This window comes from Anas acuta, chromosome 14, assembly GCF_963932015.1.
Source record: "Anas acuta chromosome 14, bAnaAcu1.1, whole genome shotgun sequence".
Taxonomy (NCBI): Eukaryota; Metazoa; Chordata; class Aves; order Anseriformes; family Anatidae; genus Anas; species Anas acuta.
Window position 1 is genome coordinate 15,068,558 of NC_088992.1, and position 26,909 is coordinate 15,095,466.

General features: G+C 34.3%; 1 protein-coding gene across 1 annotated transcript in view; it reads right to left on the reverse strand.

The window, feature by feature from the left end:
* Nucleotides 1–131: 131 nt before the first annotated feature.
* Nucleotides 132–26,909, reverse strand: part of DOCK2 (dedicator of cytokinesis 2) — a 187,800-nt gene continuing 161,022 nt past the window's right edge. Inside the window, exons 38-52 of the mRNA XM_068697859.1 lie at nt 26,240–26,359; nt 24,389–24,478; nt 22,974–23,078; nt 22,157–22,298; nt 20,625–20,706; nt 17,857–17,941; nt 16,194–16,280; nt 14,597–14,773; nt 13,214–13,297; nt 9,516–9,653; nt 7,854–7,981; nt 5,841–6,021; nt 3,478–3,598; nt 2,277–2,419; nt 132–938 (exon numbers count right to left, since the gene is read on the reverse strand). Of these exons, the coding sequence (XP_068553960.1) occupies nt 864–938; nt 2,277–2,419; nt 3,478–3,598; nt 5,841–6,021; nt 7,854–7,981; nt 9,516–9,653; nt 13,214–13,297; nt 14,597–14,773; nt 16,194–16,280; nt 17,857–17,941; nt 20,625–20,706; nt 22,157–22,298; nt 22,974–23,078; nt 24,389–24,478; nt 26,240–26,359 (1,758 nt within the window). The 3' untranslated portion in view covers nt 132–863. The remainder of the gene's footprint in view (nt 939–2,276; nt 2,420–3,477; nt 3,599–5,840; nt 6,022–7,853; nt 7,982–9,515; nt 9,654–13,213; nt 13,298–14,596; nt 14,774–16,193; nt 16,281–17,856; nt 17,942–20,624; nt 20,707–22,156; nt 22,299–22,973; nt 23,079–24,388; nt 24,479–26,239; nt 26,360–26,909) is intronic.

Here is a 26,909-nt window from a genome sequence, read left to right on the forward strand (position 1 = left end):
AGTTGTAGGGACACAGAAAACTTATTTGGAAAGCAGAAGCCTTGCGCTTTTAGAGTTCATTTGCTGACAGTAAGATGCTATTAAACACATGATGACATCTAGAGATTCCAGTGAGAAAGGTTCAAGGCAAATAAAGTTTTATTATTTTATTGATGAACAGTAGAAAAATGCAGCTTGTATCTATCATACTGATGGATATAAAATCAACTTGCACATGTGTAAATAAACTTTTGCATGTGTTCAATACAGTACCCGCTGCTCTGAAAATAACTTGGGCATATGGTGTCAGAATCACCCTGAGAAAGATTTGAGGATATAGAGCAGTGCGCTGGGAACAGCAGAGGGACCCAAGGACTGTAAATCCAACTAGGGCCACAGAGCATACTCGCAGTGACTATTTCGTGCTGAGCCATCAGTTGCCTTGACAACCTTGCCAGCAGTAGTTTAAAGATAAGTGGAGTGTGCCTATACAAGCTGCACAAAAGGATAACTTCTGTGCTCTTTGAAAAGAACAGGATAGGACTTACATTATACGGCAAGCACTGCAGATGGCCTTTTAACATCTTTCTTCCCAGGAGTGAGTTTTATCACCAGGGATCACACAATGATTTGTATAACCACAGGCTCGATAAACTTTCATTTTATATCCTAGTGAACCCATCCTGGAGTATTTGCTTGAAATATTATTCCTGTATTTATGTCACATAACTGATCAGAACCCTGAATACTGTTTATATTCTCCCTCAGTCACCTGTTATCGGTGCCTTTCTTTACAGTAGACAGTTGTCTAAAGTAGGATATATACATACATGTATATATAATTATTTTTGGTTGAAAAGTGGTCATTTAATTACAGGAATTAATTACAGATCTGTAGATGGAGATTTGAAATGGTGCTCCACAGAGTACTTTCCATCTTCTAGAACTTTGGAAATACGCTGGAAAAAAAAAAAAAAAAAAAAGAGAGAGAGTGCCATATGTTAATATGATTAATGTTTTTGCTTTCAGTAATATTTATATTATTTACTAGATTTTGTCCTTAACCTCTGGCTAAAGAAAAAGGCATTGACCAAATCCTGGATATTTTAAACTTGTTTCCCTACTTTGCAAAACTATAAATCTGTATTTAAACCTGTCCATGTGATTTCAATGATACAGTGGCAGCACTATAGAAGGGAATTAAGTGGATTTATTCAATGTTTTTTCAGACTTCAAATATGGGACATTTTTTCCATTTTATATTCTGTTTAGGTTTGAATGTGTGTGGATGAGATCATGCTGAAAAGCTGTTACTCCTCAGTCTTAAAAGAGCATTACCTGATAAATCAAACATAACTGAAACCCTACAGGCTTCAAATTAAGAGTATTCTTGTTATTACTAGGAAAATACAAGTATGAAAATACCCAAATGCTGATTAACCTTCCTAAAGGTATCTCTTTTTTTTTTTTATTTAAAGACTCCACTAACTAATTGATGAATATGAAAACTTTGAAACATGAAATATCAGCACAGAGGTGATGCGTAAAATATTACAAGTGTCACAGAATGCTTAGATACTACACATAAGTAGATAACAGCATCTGCATTGAATTTCATCCTTCCACTACCTGAAAAAATAGTAAAACTTTTGAATCTTGATAACTGCACTGAATAGTTAGATAGCAATAGCTATATAGCTGTATTTTTGTTGTCATTGTTTAAATTCAATGGTGTTTAATTTTTTTTTTAAATTTCCACATAAGCCAAAGAAAAGTTTACTACACAGAAAGAAGGTCAATTGTTTAAAGCAACACGATTTATACTCCAGTGTAAGCCAATTTCTACTTTCTAATGATCATCCCTAACACCAGAAACTAACTCACACTCTGAATGTTTTACTGTATATGCTATCCTTACCTTACTCTGATACTAGTGTAAACTGCCCAATGTAATTAAATTGAACAAGAAATAATTGCTTTCCTCTTTTGCTAGTAAGTGTTACATAATACAGAAAAAAAATAGGTAGGTCAAATGAGACCTCTTGTGGAACAGATCCAGAACTGCACATCTGTGCCTTTGTTAAACATATGAAGTACATTCTTATTCCAGAAAGCACAGCCAGGGGCAAATGTTTCTTACGCACAGTTTCCACTCCTCTCTCTGATAAGAGAAGTAAGGAAAAAAAGATAAAATTTTCACTTACAGTCTTACGGAATTTTAAATCGACTTGATTTTCATAGCTTAAAATATTTGAAGAGGTAACACTCCCCCCCCCTCCCAAACACACAGAACTTACCATTGTTTTAAATAACTGGTTCACTTTCTTTTTTTTGACGGTTCTTTTGTCACCATCTGAGGTGGAAGGAAACACTGGCTGACTCAGCCTATGTGATGCAATTGTTTCATCAGGTGACACAGGGCTGACGGACAGAGTTAATCCTTAGAACAGAAACAGATTGGTTGAAAAGAAAAAAAAAAAACAATGATAGAGTGCAAGACAAAGTAGAATTTGAAATAAACTACTGCAATTACTAGAGAGAAATGAGACTTTTACAATCTAACCTTATTCTCAGAATACAAAAATAAGCAAAAATTTCCCCATTTTAACACTAAACTTCATTACATTGAAAGTGAACAGTGAAAAAAAAAATCAATACATTTGTTCAAAGAAGAAAAATACATGTAGATAAAAAGAAGCAGCAGCAGGCTATGACAATCTGGGCAGGAAATTACTGTTGCATTGTACTAAATGTCTGTTACAGGCATCTGGAAAGATAGGAACAATAACAGGGCTAGATGAAGGGCAGGCTGAGAACTGGATGTGCTATGGAAGTAGATGGGGGGAAAGGATACTGAAATCGTGCAACGTTTTCTCTGTATACCTTGATCTAGAAATGAGTTCCACATTCACTTACAGTTTTCCCTTCTTTATCACACAGTTACCATGCTTTCTAGGGGGCAGTTGTGTTACTTCATTTCCCTTTCCTCTTGCTGTGAGCAAGGCTCACAAGATCCCTCTCTAATATTAACAGCATCAATTGAAACTCCTAATACTGGGCAACCTTTGGGGAAATTCATCCGCCAATGCAAAAGGATTTGAAACAAAGAAATGCTCTGTATCTAACACACTGAGCTGTAACTGAAGAATACAGAACCCCTTCCTTCTGCAAGTGAGGCCCTTCAGATGAGGGAAGATAAAAAATCCTTGCCTCTTTCGAGGCATGTTGAATGTTCACACTATAAAAGGAAGCAAAATCAAGAGCTCCAGAAATAAGACTTTCAGTATGTTACTACTAGGCAGCACAGAGTCATCAAGCAATAGTAGCAGTCCAGCCTCACGTGTACAGCACACACTTAAATTGTAGTGTTTGTCTTAGAGCCACAGAACCACACAGAGACAGCTACCTGCTTCTGCTTGGAGCAAACGCTTCAGTGCTACATTTTCTTAAGTAGCCAAGAAATGAAGAATGCTCATCATCTTACTATAAGCAGCTTACCCGGAATAGTTGGCATAGAACGACTGACAGAGCTCATCTGCTTGAGGACAGATGTCTTCTGAGGTGCCACTACATGCTCTGAGAGGTTGGTGTCACTCATGAACTCGTATTTCCTTGACAGCTGTTTAATAATAATAATAATAAAAAATAATAATAATAAGAAAAGCCCTTAATGATGAACTAAGATATGCAAAACAAATACCTAGGCAAAATAATGTTTTGTGAAAAGCATATAAAATAAATAAACAAATGAATGTGCCCAATCCTAGTTCTCTGTGGAATTTCTAGTTAGATTAATACTTCTCATTTGACATAGAAAAAACATTACTCTAAAAAAGGTAGCTAGTATTGATTATGTAATCTGGAAGTGTAGAATGGTGTTCCTACCATCTTTGGTATGTCATCAGCCAGCTCTGATTGTGTTTTGCAAGGTAAAAATAAGTTTTGAAAACATTTTTCTCTATTAAATTAACGTAGTAGCAAGCTTGGCTGTTACAAGGCTTGTCACTACTTTCCTGAGGCAATAAATAAATAAATAAATAAATAAATCCTGCAACGCTATACACAGTTAGGTGTATCTGTACTTAATGTAATCATGGAATCAAAGGGCAAAGATGCTACTTGGTTTTGTATACTACTGCTTCTCAAAACACGCCTGCGTGCTTCCTGTCTCTCTTGTATGAGAGCATGAGACAATCACAATCCTCTACAAGTTTCACTACAATTCAAAGCTCAGACTAGGGACACGTGACAGATTGCAGGATCTAGCTCAAAGTAATTCTTCCTTCATTTCTGAAAATGTGTTTGCTTTATTGTAGCTTCTCTCAGCTAAGACACATAAAATATTTCAACTCAAATACTACTTGGCTCTTCCACAAGTAATTAAGGTCTGTGCTCAGTGTTCAAAGATCAGTATTTTCTTCTGACATAGCTTTAAGTTTCTAGTGCTGCCTGTTTTCAGGAGGAGTATGTCACTCTGCTTTGTAGCAGCAAAAAATACAAAAAATTCCAACCTTCCTCACCTCCTCACTATAGAATGAAGAAATTATGCATGTGTTTATATTACATAAACAAACAACTAAGAACCTAAAACTGTTACATTATATGTATTTACTATCATTTGTGAACATATATTTTGTCTTTTGAAACTAGTGACTACAGTCTGAACAAAATATACTTGCTGAATAGGGAAGTTGTGGGCATATTTAATGCAGGGCATTTTTCCTGCTGTAGTGTGCTTCCCAGAAAATGTCCAGACAGACCAATAAACTAGTTCAGAGGCTTTTCCTTCTCCATTCAAAGTTTTCTCAACTGTGAAATCACACAATTATGCAATGAATCAAATGTTTTTCTGAACTTAAGAAAAGGCAGGTGAACACACCCATTGGATAGTTTCTTTCTTCAATACACCCTCCCTTTATTCTTTTAAGGGTCATTGAAATCTTGGACCAAGAAAAAGAGAAAATACTTTATCAGGCATGAATTTAACTGCTTGCCAGTTTCAAGTTCATATGCAAAGATAAAGCAACATCTCTGGTAAGACTTTACTAGAACAGTTAGAAGAGTTATGACTTAAGACATCCTTTGAAAGAATCTTAGCTTTCTATTCAATTCACTTTGCCTTTGATGATTCTGCCAAAAATTTTTTGATCAAATGACTTGCACTCTTTTTCCATGTAATTCAGCAGTCTGGTAGTGCCTGACATTTTAATTTATGCAGGGCTTGCCTATCAAAAGTACATCTTTCAGATTGTATTATTTCTTTTTACACTTAAAGAAGAAAAGTCTCCTGAGGACTAAAGCATTAAAAAAAAATAAATAAAAAAATGCACTGTGTAAGTTATGTAAGGCACTCAAGATGATCTACAAAGCAAGAGATGCCCGTGCTTCCAAACTTCATTCTGGCACCATTTAAGGAACTCTGTTTGCAATCTTGCAGTTTCCTAACAGCTGCATGTTCCGTAACAAGGTACAAAAAGTACAGGGCTCATCACTTTTGAAACAGCCCTGACTACAAGGAGCTGCCATGAAATGTCAGCACAGTGAATTGCCTCTCCACAGGAAAGCTACCTTAACCCTCCCAATGTAGTACTCCATTTTAAGTTAAGCAAGCTTCAGAACTGTGCAGCTTCAACGCTGTGTTATCTGTCATTCTTAGCACAAGAAATGTTCTGATTTTTCCATTGATTTGTTCCCTTCTTAGTATCCTGCAAATTTCTTTTGTGGCAGGTCAGATCACTTTTGTATCCTGCATAATTCATTTTTTGATAGCTAGAGTTCTATGTGAAATATATATTTTTTGCTGAGTGATTAACGTCCTCTTTTTATGGATTATAAAATACAAGTCTAAACCAGTAACATACACATTTCATATCAGAGATAGAAATATCAGGTGCTGTCTTCTCATCAGCAAACACCACACTGCTTCTTTTTGTTCTTTTTTTGGACCTCCTCATCTTAACTTCAGGGTGAAGATTAATTTGTAGACTATTCTCCTCTGATTCTGATTTTACTGGCTTTGGTAGCATTACTTCCAGATCAAAGCTGCAGGAGCAAAAGAAAAGAAAAAAAAAAAAAGAAAAGTTGCTGAATAATATTTTAAAAGCCACTGGTATTCTGACATCATTTCCCCATTTCCATACTCTTTTTTCTACAGTCTTTTGAACTTCTGATTCACCCTCAATTAATGCAGGTCATCCCTTTTGACTTTCAATGCAACCTTGCACACACTGGCAGAAAGTATATGATATGTTTCAGCTGGCAACTATAGTTGCTAATAAGATGCCTTCAGGAGGTATTACAATGTCTTAAAATATTACAAAGATTGTTAAATATTAAGTGAAAATTTCTCTTTGAAGATGTGTGCATTAACTCAAGGACTCCTAAACTAAACAGGGTCAGAGCTCATACGGCAGCTTTATGTGGGGTGATGATGGCGCTGAAAGCGAGACATGCTAGTTTGGATGTTGAACAGGAATAATACTATTTATACACACATTTTAAATGCATCCTCTTATTTATTTCACCATATTGGACAGCAATACACATACCTACTGATAAAACAAAATCTCCCTCCTCCATTCCTCTAATATTTAGGGTTTAAATATTGGGCTACTCTTTAATTAAGAAAGAACAAGTGGGAAATGGATGACAGCTTTACTCCCTCTCTGCTAATGAAATTATCCTATTGCACATAGGGTTCAAATTATTTTACAACTTACAAATCGATAAAACAAGGTAGTATGGTAAATTTGCTGACCCGTCCTGGAAAATAATTAATATCATGTGAATTAACAATATGTGCATGATTTAGCTACTTAGATGTCGTTGTATCGTATCACAGGAAGTGCCCTGCTTTGTTAGGGACATGAGGTGGCAGAAATGACAAATCACATTTGTGCACAACACCCTTGCTGAGTGGAAGTCAAAGGGTAGGAAGAACACCTGGGGAATTTCATAAGGTATTAGAAACCTCAAAACCTATGAGCATTTAAAATGTAATTAAGTAGTGTTAAACACTGAACTGGCAGTCAGTGTTTAATATGCAAGAATATGCAAGAAGATGGTGGTACCTTAAGCAGATACTCTTCCAAGTTAGCATCATACATGTTCGTACGTTTTACTTCTTAAAAAACAACTACTCGAAAAGATAGAACAGATTTTTCAAAAATCATAATCAAGCACTGCTCAGCAGGATTAATTTTATATCTGCTTTGTTTCTGAAAAAGGCTTTATGTGCCCAAAGGATAATTTATTAAGCAGTTAACTTGTAGATGAAAAAGCTAAATGAACACACCTACAACTGTTCTCTCAATCTATAAAGCCCTCATCCTAGAGCTGCAGTTAAGAAAGCATATTAGGCAAAACATTTTAACGATGACAGGCTTTACTAAAAAGTTCTACCTCTTCACTTGTAAGCTTGTAAAGGCTTTCCTCTTCTCCAATTTTCACAAAAAGAAGATAGCAAGTTAAAAGCTGTACTGACTCAAAGAGGCAAAAGAACCCAGATATTTATGTTTTTCAAATTGTCATTATAGAATCATAGAAGGGCTTGGGTTGGAAGGGACCTTAAAGATCACATAGTTCTAACCCCCATTTAAGTTATAAAATATTTGTTTCCTGAAAAAGAAATGTCTTTTTGAGTGAGAATCAAGTGTATTTTGTCTATTAAGGTTGAAATAATGTATCTTTAAAACCAGAGGAAATATTAGCCACAGTTAAATATCATTTTGGCATAGTCAGAAAAGACTGCTAGTGGGATTTATACTTGAATGCTTTTTTAATTTTATGTTTCTTGTAAATCTTTTAAGTTTCATCCCCTAAAACTGGCTAAAAAACAGGACTGAAAGAAAAATAGTATTATGTTTGTAACCAACCTTTCTGAAGCAATTTTGTTTGGAGTACTGCAGTCTGAATTCATGGAAGTCAGTGAAATAACTGACAACTGACGATAGGATCTCAGCATTGATCTTGGACGTCCTACTCTCTTGTCATCAAAATCTGGCTATAAAATAGGAAGGATAAACATTTTATCAAACAAGTTTGTGTGAACCATGTGTGAACCTTTTCTCTAGGTTTTAAAGATAGCACAGATGTGTTGCAAACATTTGGCATAGTTGAAGTTATTGCGATTGTGATTATTCCCTCTCTCTAGATAAACTCTTACTCTTAGCCTAAAGACCTCTCAAATGCTATGATAAGTGATAAGCTAAGCTATGATAAGTGATAAGCTAAATAATAATAAATAAGATATGATAAGCTAAATAAACTACAATTTACATAATTAACTTTGTGTCTGAAAAAAAGTATTAAACAGTGTCTGCTGATCTACTTCTGAACAGACCTACAGCAAGCATTTGAGAGCACTTTAGAGCACTTGCTTGGCCAAATAGCTTTATTTTGTCCTTGCTTGAAGGACACTAATCGTGCCAGAACATATTCTACTGCAATGTACCATGAATTAAAGAATATTCAAAGGGAGTGCAACAGATACTGCACCCCTAGTGTTGTTCATAGACCACTTCAGGAAAAATCTCCAGGATTAAATTTAAAAGATATATTAAAAAAAAAAAGAAAAAAGAAAATAAAAGAAAAAGCTAGAATGTTGAAAATGTTGGGGAATGGAAGAAGAGATTTTACTAAAAGAAAGATTCACAAAGAAAGTGTGTTCTCTGCTCCTGCAAAATTCTTTCCTAATTCCTAATTGCTGATCCCAAAAAGAGCGATGAAGGGTATGGTACGAGCATTAAGCAAGATCGCTAATTGTGGATTACAACCTCTGTTGTTGGTGACATGAGACTGAAAATAACGAGAATGTACAGAAAAAATATTTGCAATTCACATCATATAGGTGTGTAACACAGCACAGTACCCATAATTTAGATTAGAAACTTGCTATTATTCTCCCCTTTAAAAGAATACATACATTCCCTTATGAAATAATCAATGTTAAAGACAACACTAAAATAATTTCCAATGCAAATGGTGTCACAGAAAAACAGCCAAAAATATCCTTTGTGCTAGCCTGCACAAGCTCAGGTAGATTTTTATTCAAAAATTGTCTAAAGGCTCTGTGAAGCTATCCTTCAATTCCCATACATTTCAGCTTGGTCTCAACTAATAGTTTTAGTTTTATATACATCATAGATTTTGCTTTACAACACAGCTGGAAGTGGCTAACACAGCAAGACCAATTGCACATCAATGCTCTAAACTTCTAACAAAAATGACAAAGTGGAGAAACACGAGAATTTGCTTTTATAAGAATTTATATAAGAATTTGTTTCCTTATAAGACAGAAAATAATTGCATTTTTAATGGAAATAATAAAATACTCCAAATCTTCCAAACGAGGAATACTTGATAGGTTAGATAATTAATCAACTCTCTGACTATGAAACTCAGGTCCAATTACTTTCAGATTACAAGTAAACCCACAAGCAACAAAAGTGTATGTGCATTTGGTTAGAAAAGAACAAGATATATATTAAATAGAGAAAGCACAGGAGTAGGAAAAAAAAATAAAAGGACAGCAATACCAATTCTCTTGCTCCATATTGTTTTTCCACTTTAACTTTTAAATGCTTGAAACATTCCTCCATTCGGTCATGGAAAGGGCGAAGATTATCGGAAACTCTTCTTTCGTGAATTTTAATTCCGGCCCCAAGGAAAGGTATCTTGAAGAGGTGAAAATAGAAGAAAACAAGAGAGAATATTAAACTGGCTCTGACAACCCCTGTAACTGCATTTTAAGTATCTGCTAAATCAACTACCAAACTGTTACTGCTATTGATGGATAGATTCGTCAGCTGATAATGAGATGATCGGGAGCAAAAACATTCCACAGAATTTTTTTACCAGCAAAGAGGCAAATCAGTACGAGCCGAAAAGTGGGCTTGCTCAGCTATAGTGATTGCTTTTTCTCTCCTATGCATTTTGTGTTAATTGTTTGAGATAAACACACCATGTGAATTTTAAAAAAGCAAAAAACCTGTAGACTACCTGCTTATGAAGATGCACGCAATAGTTTACTAGAAATATGGTAAGGATGCAAAATATCCAACTGGACTCCAGGCAAGTCATTTCAAATTCTTCTCTTTAGAATAAAAGAGCGACTGGGTAAAATTTGAATCAATTTACTTGGGGCTTAAGCATATGATCACTTCTACAATTACTACAGCAATTTAGCATGTTAATGCATGGTTACTAAGAGATGACCTCTTCCTTTCTCTTCGAATTTACTCTGCAGACTTCCATTCCCCACACATCAAGAAAAAAATCATTAAGATAATGTTTCAGTACAAAAAACAAACAACTCAAGCCATGACCAGAGGCAGTCATCACTAACCAAGCCGGCTTTTCTCCACTTTATGCCTGTGCCTTCCTTTTTTTCCAGGATGGGGTCAGTGAGAGGTCACCAGAGGGGTTAAGATCTCTGGCTCTTACTACTAGATTTAAAAGAACAACTTACCAACTGCCTTGGAGGAAAATACATGACTAAAGACATTTAGAAAAAGGTATCTTTGTATCAGTTCATCAAATAATTCCTTGCACTTGAATTTCTTAAAAATCCTTCAACTTTGCCAGAAGGAATAGCTTTCTTACCAAATACAAAATAAACAAACAAACAAAAATTTACAATGAAGCAAATATGATAGCAATACTACTTTCTAGCCCCTCTTCCCTACAAGTCCTTTCTTTGCTTTTATATTGCTACTATTATATTTGCTATTGTATTAGTGTAATAATATCAATTAAAAATAAACAAAACAAAACTTATCTTCAAAGATGATGACACTTCTACAGGCTGTTTAAATAATAATGTGTGGTCACAAAGAGAAACTTCATGGTGTTTCTCTTTAAAATATAAATACATTTCATTATTCTTCAGTCTTTGAAGATGATGGTTTATGAGATTTGTGCAACAGATGTGGCTACCCTTTTCTAACTGCTTTACTACAGACTTTTAGCTATTTCCCAGTAATGCTTTTTTTTTTTTTTTTTTTTTTAATCCACTTAGATTCTATACTTACTTTTTGTGTTCTGACCATATAAATACAATTAATATTGTATATATCACTCCCCATTGACCTTATCATATTTTTTGGTAGTTCAATTCAATATACATTTTAAAAACATGGTATTGAAGCAGATCTATTACAGACAGATCTGTTTGTCCCCTTTAAAAGGATTTATGGGGACAGAACCAAATAACTATATTAGTTCTAATGCCACACTGGTCATTTCATAGTACAGCATCCACTTAGTATTTCTGATGGTCAGAAAGTGACACTATACAGAGTCAGTGTTGGGCAACAATACAGAAGAAAGCTATTAAGGTTGGTGACTCAAAGAAATTTCCAAGCTGAATCAAAATGAGACAGGAAGAAACACCACAAAACAGAAAAAACCTTTCCATTAAAACTATTTGAAAGCTTCATTTCTGAAAGAGTAATAAATTGTTAATTCTTGCTCATTTTGGTCCATGAAAACTGAGATAATGTACCCTTTTATTAAGATGGCATCAGATTAAAACAGCAAGAAGGATCTTTTTAAAATAAGTTCAGATAAGAAAGAGATATGGAAGATAGGTAAGTCCAGATTTAATTAATCTGTTGGACCAGACACTTCTGATAGCAAAATACCATATCAACTCATATTATTTCGTTAAATGCCTCATGAAAGAGAGATCACTTTATTATACTTGGATAGAGCAGTTGCTGTACACATTAATTCAAACAGTAAACGATTCATCTTTCTCATTTAAATCATCTACATTTCAGAAGACCTCATAGAGATTTCTTCACAAACTACAAATGTGCAAAAATTCAAGTCTCTAACAGTCGTTTATTTTACTATATATCGTTGCCAATAATTTCTGTTTGGACTAGATAATGCAAATAGAGCTGATGATTTCTGAGAGCAGGTTTTTCTACCCTGTCTTATCATAACAAATGTTTAGGACAATGAGAAGAGCCTTTTTCCCTTGAATCTCAGAAAAAAAAAAAAAAAAAAAACAACATTTTTTTCCTGCTACTACCTCCTGTAGGTGCATTTTTCTCTTCAAGGAGAAAAGGGCTCTGCAGGTTGGTTGGCTTATCGTATGTACACTAAAAATAAAACAAGAAACAACCTTGGTGCTGCTAGTATAGACAGAATATTCCGCTTTCCTCTGGAGATATAGCTTAACAAATATTTACTAACGGTCTTCCATGCTGTGTGTCACATAAAAGATGTGTAGCAGGAGTCATGAACGGTCACTGAGTTTAAGTAAATCCTGTAAGCAACTAGCATTCCTTAAGATTCCTAATGTAAAACAAACAAACAAACTAATCCACAAACAAACAACAACAACAAAAAACAAAAAAGACACAGTCATCTCTAAGAAAGATAATATTTACAAAGACAATGTATGATGTTTAAAAATGCTTGTTTTCCCATCAGTTCATGAAGTCCTTTTGACTCCAGTTAAATACACACCTGAGTTTTGAAATGTTGACTATTTTAATCACTAATGTAGCCTGCTACACATGGCTTTTGGTAAACCGTTCTAAATAGTAAGTTCAAGTACTTTTCTGGCCTACTGCTTTCCCCAGGCCATAAAGAGATGTATGGGTAATTTCTCTGATTCAGATGACATTTCAGCTAACTCCTAAAGGACAGTATAATGATAATAATCTTCAGGAAATAAGATGTAATTTTGAAATTGAGCCATTCCTCCAGTTTAGGTACATATTAAAAAACAAAGATAAAAATAAAAATAAAAAATGGGATTGCTTAGATCCCCAAGAACACTTCAGCAAATACATTCTACAGCAGACAGTAAGGAATTATGGTTAATGTTGTTTTGCCACTGATCTTAGCAGGTTAGTAATGGAATACACGCTTTCTGTTAGGCACATCAAAACTGATGGTTTAAACCCTTTGTCCTTCTTAAGGGAAATTATTCATACCTAAATAAGATTATAAATAGAAAGTCCTTTTACAACTACATATATTCTAAAAGAAAAGGAATAGGACAGGAAATTTCTAACCAGAATCTTATTTTTCTGTTCCTCCTCACTTTGGGGAAACTGAAAACAAACAAACAAACAAACAAGCAATAAAAAGTTTCCTCTGATTATAGAAAAACAACACAATCATCTAAATGATGCTACAAGGGAACTGAAAAACAGAAAAAAGAAAAAAAAAAAAAAGCTGAGGAAGCTTCAGATAAATGCTGCCAGTAAGATGTTACCTGCCAAGCAATTAGATCTTTAAGTCTATTCAGCTTTTCTTGATCCTCTGGATGGTCTCTGATATATTCTTCTGTAAAGAAAGCCTTAGACAGAGAAAAAATAATTCATTCCATCAGATAAAGAGATCAGTGATTGCTCCAGTGACTACAGCTGGTGCCCATAATATTGGTTATTAGATAAAGAGACATATCCATGTTCCTTAGCCCGGTAACGCTACTGATAATTTCATACATTAATTGAGAACTGAGGTGTTCTTTTTTGTTAAGATTTTCAGTCTTTATCCAACATTTCTCAGCCTGAAACACTTAATACAAAAAAACAAATTCTTGTTTGTTTTGTAAGCTTGCACTGAAACTAAAAAGCATAAATTTGGAGTGCCACATTTTACATTATCATTTTATTCAGGTGCCCTACGCTAACATTAGCTAGTGTTAATACAATCAAGTATGAACTGTCATACATAAGCAGAGCTAGATATTGCATACATGTAGTCATTTGTTTGTGTATTTACAAAAGTGGTACTTCAGGACTAACTCAGCCTGTCATACTCCTCCAGAGCACATCATTTTTATTGCATATATATATTTGGTGTGTATACATACATACATATATACCATCCACTCAGCAAACCCGCAGTCTGTTTGACATGTCAAGCCTGCTGAGCACAGTGCATACTTTCCATCAGGAAATTAGAGGCAGAAATAATAACACTCTACAGCTTTGGAGTAGCCTTACATTCAAGTTCATCCCAAACCTCAGTAATTTAGAATGCAAACAAAATGAATATGAGTTTTTAAACATTCCTGACTTTTTATTTCTTGTTTTTATATTATTATTATTTTTAAACCAAGTTGGCCTTAGGCACAAACTTGCTACAGTTCAGTTACTCTAGACATTGGCAGAGCAGTTTTTATTTGTGTTCTCATTTTTAACAAAAACTGCTCTGCAGAAAGGCTGCAATTGCTGAGAAACACTGATAACAACATAATAGATAACATACATCTAATTCCTACAGACCTACTATAGGATGAACTTGATTTATTTACTCCAGAGCAAACCTTTTGATGTCTGACAGTGTTTTTCATTACAAAATGTAATAAAAACCCTATATATATATTTATATATTAAATATATACGAAAGGCCTCATGACTGCTATTTATATTGAACTTCAGTTACTCTCCCAATACCTTTATTACATGTATGCTACTTTCTGATTTGAAAGACTACTGATCAGGTGTGATCAACATAAAAGTGTCTTTGTGGATTTCATATTCCCAGCCTAGCTTCCACGGCCACTTTGGACAGAAGTGTATCATGATCAAGTAGGATTAGGATATAAAACATCTGAATATAACCTTTACATTGACTTAAAAACTCCTACCTTCTCATACTTAGCAAAACCACCCATTACAGCTGGATCAACAATTCCATTCAGAAGCATAGAAAGTGGATTAATAGGAAGGTTCTCATCACTCTGGTATTGGTTAATCATCATCAAAATTTTTTCATTTGTCATGGACATGGTCTCAATAGCATTCTCTAAAGGACTAATTGTAGTCTATAAAGAAATAAAAGATGAAAAATATTTAGTAAATCTTTATTTAGGATAATAACTTCATCCAGATAAATTCAAATACACATTTAGACTTGTTAAATCATTTTTGAGAAAAAAATATTCGTATACTTGAAGCTTAAAATCTTTCATTTTTAAGAATTCATTTTCTCTGTAGTTTCTGTAACTTGGATTTTACCTGTATTCCATGAATGTATTACACAAAGAAACTTCAAGTCAGAGATTAGTATTTGCTACTATGCCATTCTGACAGATGATTCAAATCATCTCCTATTGTTTACGCCATTTACATTGTAAACATTTTGTACACTTCAATGCATAGAAAGAGAACAAAAGCCTAATTCTCTTTATCTCAATGTCCTATGCTAGAATTTGCATTAAATGTATCTTAGCTATATTTATGTAGTGATGATTCCTAGGTACTTTCTTAAATGGATCAGAAATCCAGTAATAGTGCTTGGTTTGACACCACCATTATCATATTCCATAATGAGATGTAAACAGTCTTTGTGCACATGGAAGCACACCCTCTCTGTAGTGTCTGTGGCTTGTGAAATGCTGCTTGACATGCAGGAGAGATGTGAAGAGGCAAACCCACAGAATGCACCAGCTGAAGCCAGGACAAGGAGTAGCAATCCATCCTTGGGTGTATCTGTATGCCATTCCCTGTTCTGATGAGTTAGGCACATTGTAGAACATGCAAATGAAGTGCCTGAGCCTTCGCTCATTCAGTGGCTGATTTAAACTCAGAGAATGATGTTGCATCTATAATGCTACAAGACACAACCCAGGCAAACGGCAAAGTCTTTTGATCCAAGCAGCTTATTTGTAACATGCCATGACGTGTAATAACAAGAGGAAAAGAATAAAAGAGTATAATAGGAAAATTAAACTTTTCTTAAAAACAAAACAAAACAAAAGAAACCCTAACACTCATACCCTTCAAACTCGAATGGGGGTATGAACCTCTGATGCTAAACATAGTGGGGGTTCAAGACCAGACGATGCAAGAGCATGAAATAAAGATAGAAAGCTAATAGAGTGTTTCAAATAAAAGTTCTGAGGAGAAAAGGGAGATTGTGCCATGCAGCAGATCATTCTGCATGGAAGTAGACATCAACTGCATTGAAAAGTGCAGGTAAAAGAATAGAGAGAAAATAAGGAAATTAGAAGGAAAAAAAGTCAGCTGGTTAGCTTAAGTGAGAGAAGCAGGATTCTTTCTCTTTTTTTTTTTTTTTTTTTTTTTTTAAAATGAGTAACTTGGAAGAGGCAGGTCAACAAATTCTAGCTTTGTATGTTTAAAAATAAGTAATATTTACTTTGTGTGATAATCTTGATCACTATTCTGTAGATGAGGATTCATATATATACACGTTTTACAGGTTCTTAGCATGCTAATACATACCTGTGACATGGAGACGACCTCAAACCATCGTAAAATTCCAGGAAGTTTGTACGCTATAACAAATGATGTTCTCTCAATCCACATAGACTATTAAAAAAGATATAAAGGAGAAAATGATACTTCAGGATTTAAAACTTCAATCTTTTCTGTCTTCTGAAATGTAAGGGTGAAGATGGAAAACATATGCATATTTATTTTTGCATAAAAAGACTGCAAAAATGAATTCAGCATAGGTATTTGAACAAATCATTTTCTGATTTCAGATAAGGTCATCCTCATGCACTACGCCTGCACAAAGCAGAGAAAATAGAAAATGACCCTTGAACATTGAATTTAGTATCTATTCCTTTGCCATTACAGATTGAATGTCTGTGGCTAAATGACCAAACGACCTACTCTTACATTCTCTACCCAGACACTGTCTCCCTCTACTTTCAAAAAGTATTTCTGCAATTAAAAGCAGAAATTGCCCTATAACAACTTGCCAGCATTCTTACTCCTTACCCTTCCTTCTGAACAAGACTACATGTTGGTATTTTAAAATGCCACTAGTTCATTTGTCCTACTGCTTCTTATTGTAGCGGTATCAGCTGATGTAATATCTTATACTTCAGCTGCCAGTAGTGAGAAGTGTAATAATGAATGCACTGAAAATGTATTCCAATTCCACATATTCTACCCAATTTCCATGTATCTGAAGGAAGTCTGAATACTATTTACCATCATTAACAATGAAGACATTCACCATTTAATTATTTGTAAAACAATTTCAAGGACTACATATACTTGGTTTCTGAACTCTCCAGTCCATAAACAAAGCCAATGTGCACCATGAATCTTGATAATAAAGTGCAAAGGTCGGATGTCAGTGTAGATCTGGCATTTGAAACACTTAATGGTGCATAAGAAGCTTGTTATGTGAAATTTAGTCATTATTTTGCTGACATTATGGTCAGCATGCATACAGCTGATTTTTTTTTCTTTTTTTTTCTTCTTTAAATACTTTTGAAATAAATGGCTGTTCCCATTGAGGACAGCCTTAGCCATAAAGATCAGATGGTATGTTTTCATGATGTAAACTAAAAAATATCTGATTTCTTTTAAACACTTGCTAAACTAAAATACAGAAGCATACCACATTTTTTATGCATGACACTGAAAAGTAATTTATGGTGTTACAGAATTCCTAGACTATTTGAACAATAAAGACTATTTCTCAACATTACAACATTATGTGTGGGAATAAAAATGATATAGGCAGCACTCTAGTTTATAAAGATTTCACAGGACTAATGAAAGCAGACAACATACACCACTTCATGTCAAGTTGTGATCTGACAAGCATTGTAAACTACAAGAGGCAAACCATTTGGTATTTACTTACATGTTATCTTGTTTCATAATGAAAATCAGTACCTGAAAATGTTACTGCTTAATGCAAATATGTTGAATATACTTATATGATGCTTACTTGCACATGAAACAGTGATATACCACCAAGTACATACGAATAGCACTGAAGCAGAGGAATCTGGTTTTTAATCATTTTTGAACCAGACCGTAAAGATACAGGTTCTGTAATGAGCAATCTCAGACTAAGAGAAGATCTAGATCAGAATTCAGTCAGTCATATCTAACAGAAATGTGTCATTTGCTTACTTACAGCAAATTCATTTTCAGGGTCAACAGATCCTTTTCTGACAGGTCTTGAATAGTGGAACCGGTGGACATTGTTGGACTTATAAAAACTGAAAGATTTAAAAAAGACTATTGTAAAATACAGAATTCATAAGTTTATGTCTCCTGTTATCACAGTGAAACATTTCATCTTGAATCAGTTGAGTTTTTAATTGAAAGGAAATTTAATGCTCCAGAAAATAAAAATAAATAAATAAATAAAACACTACTGAAAATTCAGGAGACAACCACTTTGTCTGTATCTATAAACCAGGGTCAGTACGCATGACTTTTTAAGTATGTTTCAACTTGTGACTGGGTGCAATATCCAGGAACAAAAAATGCTAAAACTTCCAGATCGGTATTAGACACAGTAGAAGAAGGTCTATAAAAGATTTTTACTTTCTTGTACTATTACTGTGGCAGGCTCACTGCTTGTCTGCTTTATAGTAGCACTTAAAAGGAGTATACTTTTTAAAAAATAATTGAGTCAACAGAGACTCACTTGTACCGAAACACATGTTTTTTCAGCCATGTCCCATTTCCAATCAATTTAATCACTTCTAACATTTCAGCTATCAATGCAGAACAATAGCTATTCAATAAACTAAATACCTAAAGCCATAATTAATAATTTCTTGTGACAAATAAGAAAATGTATATAAACACTTGCAGAGGGAGAATTGATATAAAGAAATCTCTTGTAAATTCATGTTTTTTTTGTTCTATTTAGTTAATGAATCATCTCAATCACTGTGAGCATCAACGGGACTCATAGCCACTCACTCTTCAGCACTGGATACAGTTTTGACTAAGTATTCTGTTGCCCACATAAAGTAATCTCTCTCTGTTTTCTAGTTTTTATGTTCTGTTTAAAGCAATGTCAAATAAAAGTTAATTTTGCAGAGCAAAAAAAATCTCAGAAACATTTTACAGCACAGCTAAGCCATGTTTTGGAAGCCTAAAGAAACGCATAAATGAAGGGACCCCAAACAGTTGTTATTCCACCTACTAAGACTATCTTTGTCAATGAAGAAACAAAACAAAACAAAACAATAGTTAAATAGTGGCAAAATAGTGCCATATCTAGCTAGATCATTTTATATAGTTCCATCTTAAAGGACAGATGTTTTAAAGCTTTTTGATAGAACAAATGTATTGCCAGCAACTAATGTAACTAACAATTAAGTGCCCAATAAAGTACACTCATAAGAATAAATCCTTCCTCTAACACTAGATTAAATTCACAATTTGGCAGAATACTACAGCTGGGATGAGTAATTACTAAATCTCCTATGTAACAAAAGACTGTACTTTATATGGAGCACTTTCCTAAATAAATCCATTATGAGTCCAAAACGTGGCTGGCACTACACTGAAATCTAGTCTAACAGGACATTTTTACAAGGTGTCTTGTGAAATTCTGATTTTAAAATGAATTAACATTGAAATTGGGACCACAGTTCATTTATTTATCTTACTGTATAAGATCTGTGTTTGCATCTGCTGTTTTTACTTTGTTGTGTGTGTGGGGAGGCAATTCATATTTTCTTACTCTAAACTTAGTGCAATTTCAGGAAAGATTCTAAAAAGAAGGCTGCACACAATGGTGAAAGTTGGTTTGAATCCAAGTGTGGAACAGTTATGAATTAATTAATCTCTGCTGATAAAAACTTTCTATCTTCAGTCTCTTTTTGGGAAGTCACAATACAAATGTTATTAAACAAATTATTATTTTTTTTCCTAACAGTGTAGGCATTGCAAAGCTTCCCTTTCATGAAAAAATGCAGCTGTATTAGATTATCGGGGGAGCATTAAACTCAAGATGCCTGTTTCAGTTCAGAAGATATAATCATAGCTTGCATTTTCACAAGGCAATTAAAAGAATAGAAAGAAAATATATGCTACCTTAAATGATAGTGCTTGTACTTTGTGTTGTCCTTAAGGTACAAGCTTACAAATATTCTCTTGATTTTTTTCATTGACATGCTAGTGATAAGCAAAAGCTTTTATTAACCATGTTTGCAAACATAAAAGTCCATATGTTTCTTCAATTACCCTACTAGGAATTGTCCGCTAGTCTAACAGCTTTTCTATCAAACTGCAAAAAAATCAGGCAGAATGGACTGGGAGTTAAAAATCTCATGTGTATCAGGTCAGCCAATATTCCAATATGTGCTGTGTTTTTACATGATCTATTAGAAGGAAGCATTATTTTTTACATGTAATCAAAATGCTTAATCAGAATGCAACATGTTGAACCTATTCTGCAGTGGGTTAGGAGTTAGAAAGAGTTAGGCAGTCAGTTCTCCAAAATATTTTGGACAATTCACTTCCCATATTTCTCAACACAATCTTGATTGTGGTAACAGTGGGAACCATTTTGCCACCAAGTGCTTTGCACTTGGCAAGGTAAATTATAACATGATTATATTGTACATGAGCCTTCAATTCAAACTTGCTCATACTGCCCAGTAACCCCAAAGGACCCCCTTCATCACTTGTTTCACAAGCTCTGTTGAAAACTGGAGACCTTGGACCCAAAGCATGGATACCACCATACCTTGTACCATGTGTTATTCCTTAAGTGGTAGTTCTTTCATGACATGTCTAGGGGATGCATAAGTCAATAAACTAAGATAATAGAAGTTCTAAGACTCCTTGGCAAATGTCTGAGTTCACAAAATAACCAGTTGTAAAATCAGGAGTACAGACTGACTTCCATTAGCTTATCTATTACAGAAATTCACTTACTTTATAATTTGGTCAGGTACTGCCTTATTTTTGAACCTAGGTTGCTCCTCTAGGACTGGTTGCACTGTAAAACACTGTATGTCTTAAATTGTGAATGTTAAGGTTGTACTATTAACTATCATTATGAAATACTAGTTGCTGGGAAAGGAAAAATACATTTCTTGATGAAAAATCTGCAGGCTTTGGAGTTTCATTCGTGGAGCTTTCTTGGCCAAAAAGGGAAAAAATGTTAATAGAAATAAGCAAAAATTTACTAACATGAATTTTGAACTGGGCATTTTTATTTTTCACTGAGCTCAAACACCTACAGCATAATTTATCACACTGAATCATCAATTAAATTTTAAAGCAAAGCCAACTTATAACGTCAACATCATCTGTTATCAATTTAACTACTTAGCTTTAAGCATGTATAACGTCATGCTGTTTGTTGAAATCTGTACTTGAGTAGCCCATCTACCTGGGAGTTGCTTTTCCTATGAAGTGTTATGATTTAATCTGACTAATACATTTGTAAATAAATATATAGTCTTCTTATGTGTTTCAGTATATTTAAATCTCATACTTTCCAGTTAGATTATATAACTTTTTCTCATTTAATATATCTTTTGAAACTTGCAAATATAACTGAAAAATTTCTACTTTAAGAAAGGATAGAATAATATCCTCAAGATAAAATAAAAATATTTAAGAGACAAGTTTATGGAAATGTGGCTCTCAAACTTAATGTACTATTGTGGACAAGCCTGTAATACTCTTTTAGTTCAGTCTGCATGTAAAAATAAAGTAGTGTTACTTCTCCAGCAGGTTGCATGAGAACAAACTTAAAAGAACATATGAAACATTATAATATTACCTTGAAAATCTATAAAGGAAAATCAACAAGTGAAAAAAGTTTCTGATATAATGAGGTGGTCTCATAATCTGCTAAGCCAGTAACATTTTAAACCAGAACATGAAGTAAAAAATGTGTGCAAGCAGCACTTACAGTACTTATAAACAACAATAATAATTTAGGGCATTCTGAAAGGTGGTTAATGATTAGCAGGCATCAATATTCCTAGGAAATTTCTGAGAGTGACAAAAGACATATTTTATGTGGCCAAGATATACATCTGATATCCAAGTACAGTGCCTGTCAGAACAATATTCTAGGACAAAATGAATTTAATATCAAGTCACAAAAGGTAGGAATATGAGATAATAAGACAAGTTGCTGCATTAACTTTACCAATTTGAATGTTCATCTCTGTTTTTGCCACTCAGAGACAGTAAAGGTAAACTAGACACGAACTTGAACAAAGAGTGAAAGAGACAAAACACCTTAGAATTGTGTAAGAAACAGGAGCAAACACCTTAGAAACAATCCATAAGAGACATGCAGGACATAAGTACAATTGCAAACTGTGCTGCCACTGTAAGAACCTTTCACCCCTCCTGGGATATTATTGTTGCACACAGGTCAACCTCTGATAGAAACAAGTTTCCCCAAACCACTTTGATTCTCTAATCTCCCATGTGTTTAAGGATACATTGGCCAGGAGAGTTTTTCACATCCTCTCCAGGTGCTGAAGTGGTGTTCATCTTCTCTGCATTGGGAAACTGACTCATCAGCTGTGCCTGGAAGTCCTCTCTCCTCTCATATTCCTTCCCACGATAGATGAAAACTTTGTTCTGCAAGGAATAAAAGGAATAAATACCAGATTCCTTGATGCTGAGGCAGAAGTTGCAGGTGTGAGTTTATCAATACAAAGACACCATAGATGTAAGTAAAGTAATGAAATTCCTTTTGTTCTTGTCTCTCAAGTAAAGGAGTCTCTCAAGAAAGTCTTTCAAACACATTCTATGTTTCAAGTTTCACAGTTTCTGAATAGTAATATATAAGTTTGTTCTGCATGCTCCTTCTCCTTGGTGTTATGGAATGCCCTCATTTACAGTCAAGTCTATCCTCAAATGTGCTCATTTGTGGTTCAGTTTGCTTCATTTAACAAAATACTTATCTAAAACCAGAGTACAAGGTACAGGCTTCCTTTGGTTAGCACATTTTCACTATTATTTTCCAATGCTTTCAAGGCATCTTTGGCCTTTTAGACTGGGAAAATGGGGTCTTTCATTGCTTTTCATGTATGAGAAAAGCTACCATATTCATTGTATTCATTCATTAGTATGTAAGAAAGGATTTTTTTTTTTTTTTTTCTAGAAGAAAACATCAAATATTCAGGCTATTACTTGCATCCAAGCAAAAATAAATCCAGGTCAAATATCCCCAGTGACTCATTTGCAACAATATACCTATAATTTTAGAAGCACATGAAAATAGGTTAAAAATAAAAATATATTCAGGTTTACCCTTAGAAATGTAGGGAATCCTTGGCCATAATATCCAACAGCAAAATAGTCCGGTTTAGGCCTCAGAATTTTCATGATGTTTTCATAGAACTTCGCTTGTTGAATCTAAAGGCAAAACCAACCACAACAATTACGTCTGATTTTTTTAATTTTTATTTTTTACCCTCTACAATAGTATTATAGCTATCAGCTGATATGCAAGAGCAATCAATTATCAGTTGTTAAGCTACAGCAATAAACAGTTAATGTGCATAGGACACTGCTGTGGTACATTAAATATAATACCTAGCTTAATGAATATGGCTTCTATTTCAATTATTTGAATCAAGTCTACCCTTAATTTACTGGTGTGGAAAGAAAAAAAAAAAAGCAATTACTGAAGCCATACTTTGCATATTTTGTAAGTGTAACAGATAACATCAGTGAAATAATGCATTTAGAAAAAATCCATGCCTCAAATGTTTTCTGAGGTAAGCATCAACTCAAGCTTTTGCTCTAGCATCATGCTACGGTACTAATGATGTAAACATGAATGATAGCTTTCATTAAAAAAAATGTAATGTCATGTGATTTTACTGCTTTTATTTCCTGTGCTATACTGATGAGATGTGCAACACTGCAACTTAAATGGAATTGGCAAAAATATTATCACAAATGAACAGGTAAAGACATAACATTTAGTGAAAGGAAAAAAAGCTTTCATTACACACTACATTATTCAAGAACATCATGTTTTGACTCCCTTGGTTTTCTTGCAGAAAGATTCAGGGATGTCTACTGAATGAACTCTAAGCATATGGTAAAGATCGTGGAAGATCTTGAAGGTGGAAGAAAAGAAGGTATGTGGGCTGGGGTTTTCTTTTTGGATTACTTCACTTAAATGTTCAACTACTTTCATTAAATCTGCTTAAAAAAAATAAACATCAAAACCTTTCTTCCTTCTAGCCTTTGAACCTAGTTGTAATTCCTTGTGATGTATTACTTCCCTCATACCTGATTTGGACAGATTTCTTTCCTACAATTTAAACAAAAATTCCAAGGAAAAATACAGCCAGATGTTTTTTCCAACATAAAGTACCACAAAGGCTTCAAAAGCCTGTCCCATCACATCATCTTTCTGTTGCACAAAAAGAGAACATGCTCATCTCCTTTATAGGAGTTTCAAAATACTGTAATAAGTACAATAATTTCCATGCAACTTGAATAAATAGTTCTTTATGAATGTCTTCCACTGGAATTTCACAATACAGCAACATGATTCCTTGACAAATTAATTAAAAATCAATGGTAGACTACAAGCTCATAAGCAGCTCTATCTTTCTGATAGCTCTAAACTTCTAATTTCTTTGACTAAAATAAGATTTGTATGGAATGAATCCATACAGATCTGTATGAAGATCTGTATGGAATCTTACCAGGTTTTGGCTTAGAAGCTCATAGTCAAAAACTTCCTTTTCATACTGCTCTGCAAGTTCTTTGCATAAAGATATGGCTTCTTCCCACATCTGCAACATAACCACATATTCAAAAAGTAAGTTCAGTAATAACAAACAAGTCTTTAACACATCACTGTTTAGCTTCAGTTGTATTGAATATGCTGTCTTTATATTGCAGTCATTTATTAACTGCATATTTAGAATGGAACACCCAAGGCAATCATAAACTTCAGGAAAGCAGATTAATGTAGAGAACGAAAGTATTTTATGGTTCATTATTGGAAGGAATAAGTAAACCTACTTTTTTTTTCTTACAGTGAGGTTACCAAAAGTCACCTAAACTTTCAGATACAATAAACAACAATCATAAATCACTAGAGTACATAATATATAGAATATACTCCGAGCACAGGAGCAGTTTATGAGGGGACCGATACACGCTTCTCTTTAAAACAAACATTGCATTTTACAAGGAATTCTGAGACATACATACTCATAGGTAGCCTGGCATATGACAGCTCCCTTAGGCAGCTAGAAAATTACAAGTTTTACACTTAAATTACCACTTGCTCGGAGCAACAGCTTGTTTCTTTGCACACTATTTAATAGCTACCTCTGAAAATTACTGTAAGGAATTACAGAACTACATGGGAAGACCAGGACAGTTGCTTTCATCTGCTAAAGGTATTTCTGGAATGTAGCACAAAAAAATGGTCCTAAAGCAAACTGAAACTCTCTCTCCTGAGGATATTTCTCAAATTCTGCAAATCTTCTATTTGGAATAAAGGAGACAAAACAGTTTTTCTGAGCCGAATTCTCTACTGATATAAGGTTGCTGGTGGTCATATGCATTATGACCATTTTTATGCAGGGCTATATACCCCTAGGCAAGATAGTTCTGAGCCCGAGAGGTGCATTCAGCTGCTTGCAAACCTGCTCTGGTGTATCTGAGGAGAACAGGAACGCTAGGTAGAATACAAATCGCAAGGATTTGGTTATTCTGACACTGTGGGTGGGGACCACTACATCATAGTTACTTCAGATGCCAGGAAAAAAAATAACGCATTAAATGGTACTAAATTTTTCAGTGCTTCAGCAGCGTGCAGAAAAATCTCTACCTGCTGAGTTAAAGGAGGGACTTTTGTGGGGGTGTTACAGTTCTATTTTGCAAGAACCAGCAATGAATTGACTACCCCCTTCATACCCTTGATTACAGCTGAACAAGACTTACAGGTTCGTAAGATTGGACTGTGCAGTGGTGCAGCATTTTTCCACGCTTTCTAATCTTTTGCTTTACGTGGTGGGGGTGGGGGACAGGTCCCTGTTCTACCAGTGATTTTACATGTATTAACAGATTTCAGAGAAACTGAACTAAACTCAGGTGTTGAACATCAAACACATACATTTTAAGTTTGGGATGCAATACACTGACTTCTCTGGAAAAAAAAACAACAACCTCTGGGTTTTTTTTTTGGGGGGGGGGGGGATAATGACTGAGTAGTTTAGAAATGCAACCTGTATAGTCTGTATCCTTTCCCTATTAAAGGGAAGTATATTCAACAGTTATTATTACTGCCTGACAGCACCACTGTCAGGAACACTGACCTCTTTCTTTATAAATATGATTATTGAAAGAACATGTTCATATTGAACAGATGTACCATGTGAATAAGCCTTCAGGACACAATTTTTACTTGACCCACATTTCAAAAAGGATTTCATATGCAATAATGAAACAAACATTTTCTTCAGAGAATATTCATTAAATGTTACAACACAAAATAACACATCAAGAAAAATTTGTGGTGTGAAAGAACTCTACAGCTCTACCTTTCCTTTGTCAAAGTATTCTATGATCTTCTCATACAAATTCTCCTTCAAGTGTCGGTAGGTCTGTGAACACTGGAACTCTGTTGACATGACTTGGGGTGCACACTGTTCATCTGACCACTGAGGATAAAAACACATTAAAAAAACAAACAAACAAACAAACAAACAAAAAAAAAAAAAAACAGACAAAAACAAAAGGAAACAAAACAAAACACACAAACACAGATGTTGGAATTTAACATCTTTCCCGTCAAACCTTCACCAAATCTGGGATACTGCAAGTGCTTTATTTATTTTTATTTTTTTCCTGTATTTTTTTTTTTTTTTACCCTTCCACAAAGATACTGGGAAAGGCACTGACAACATTTTCAGCACCTCTTCAAAAATGCTGTATTTCATGTAATAAACAAGACTAGACATAACATTTTTAAAACCATGTTCCTCTCCAGTCCCTGTGCCAATGAACTGAATAAAAAACTAAGGGAGCAAGTTGGATCATTTTATTTAAGTAATGTCATCTTGACTGATATTTTTTTTTTGTATAAAATACATGCACATCATCTTTGTCTACACCAATACATTATATATATACCTTGTGTTTTTGCATGATCAGAAAAGTCAAAAAGAAGTTTAATTAAAACAGTACTGTGGAATGCAAAACTTAGATGGT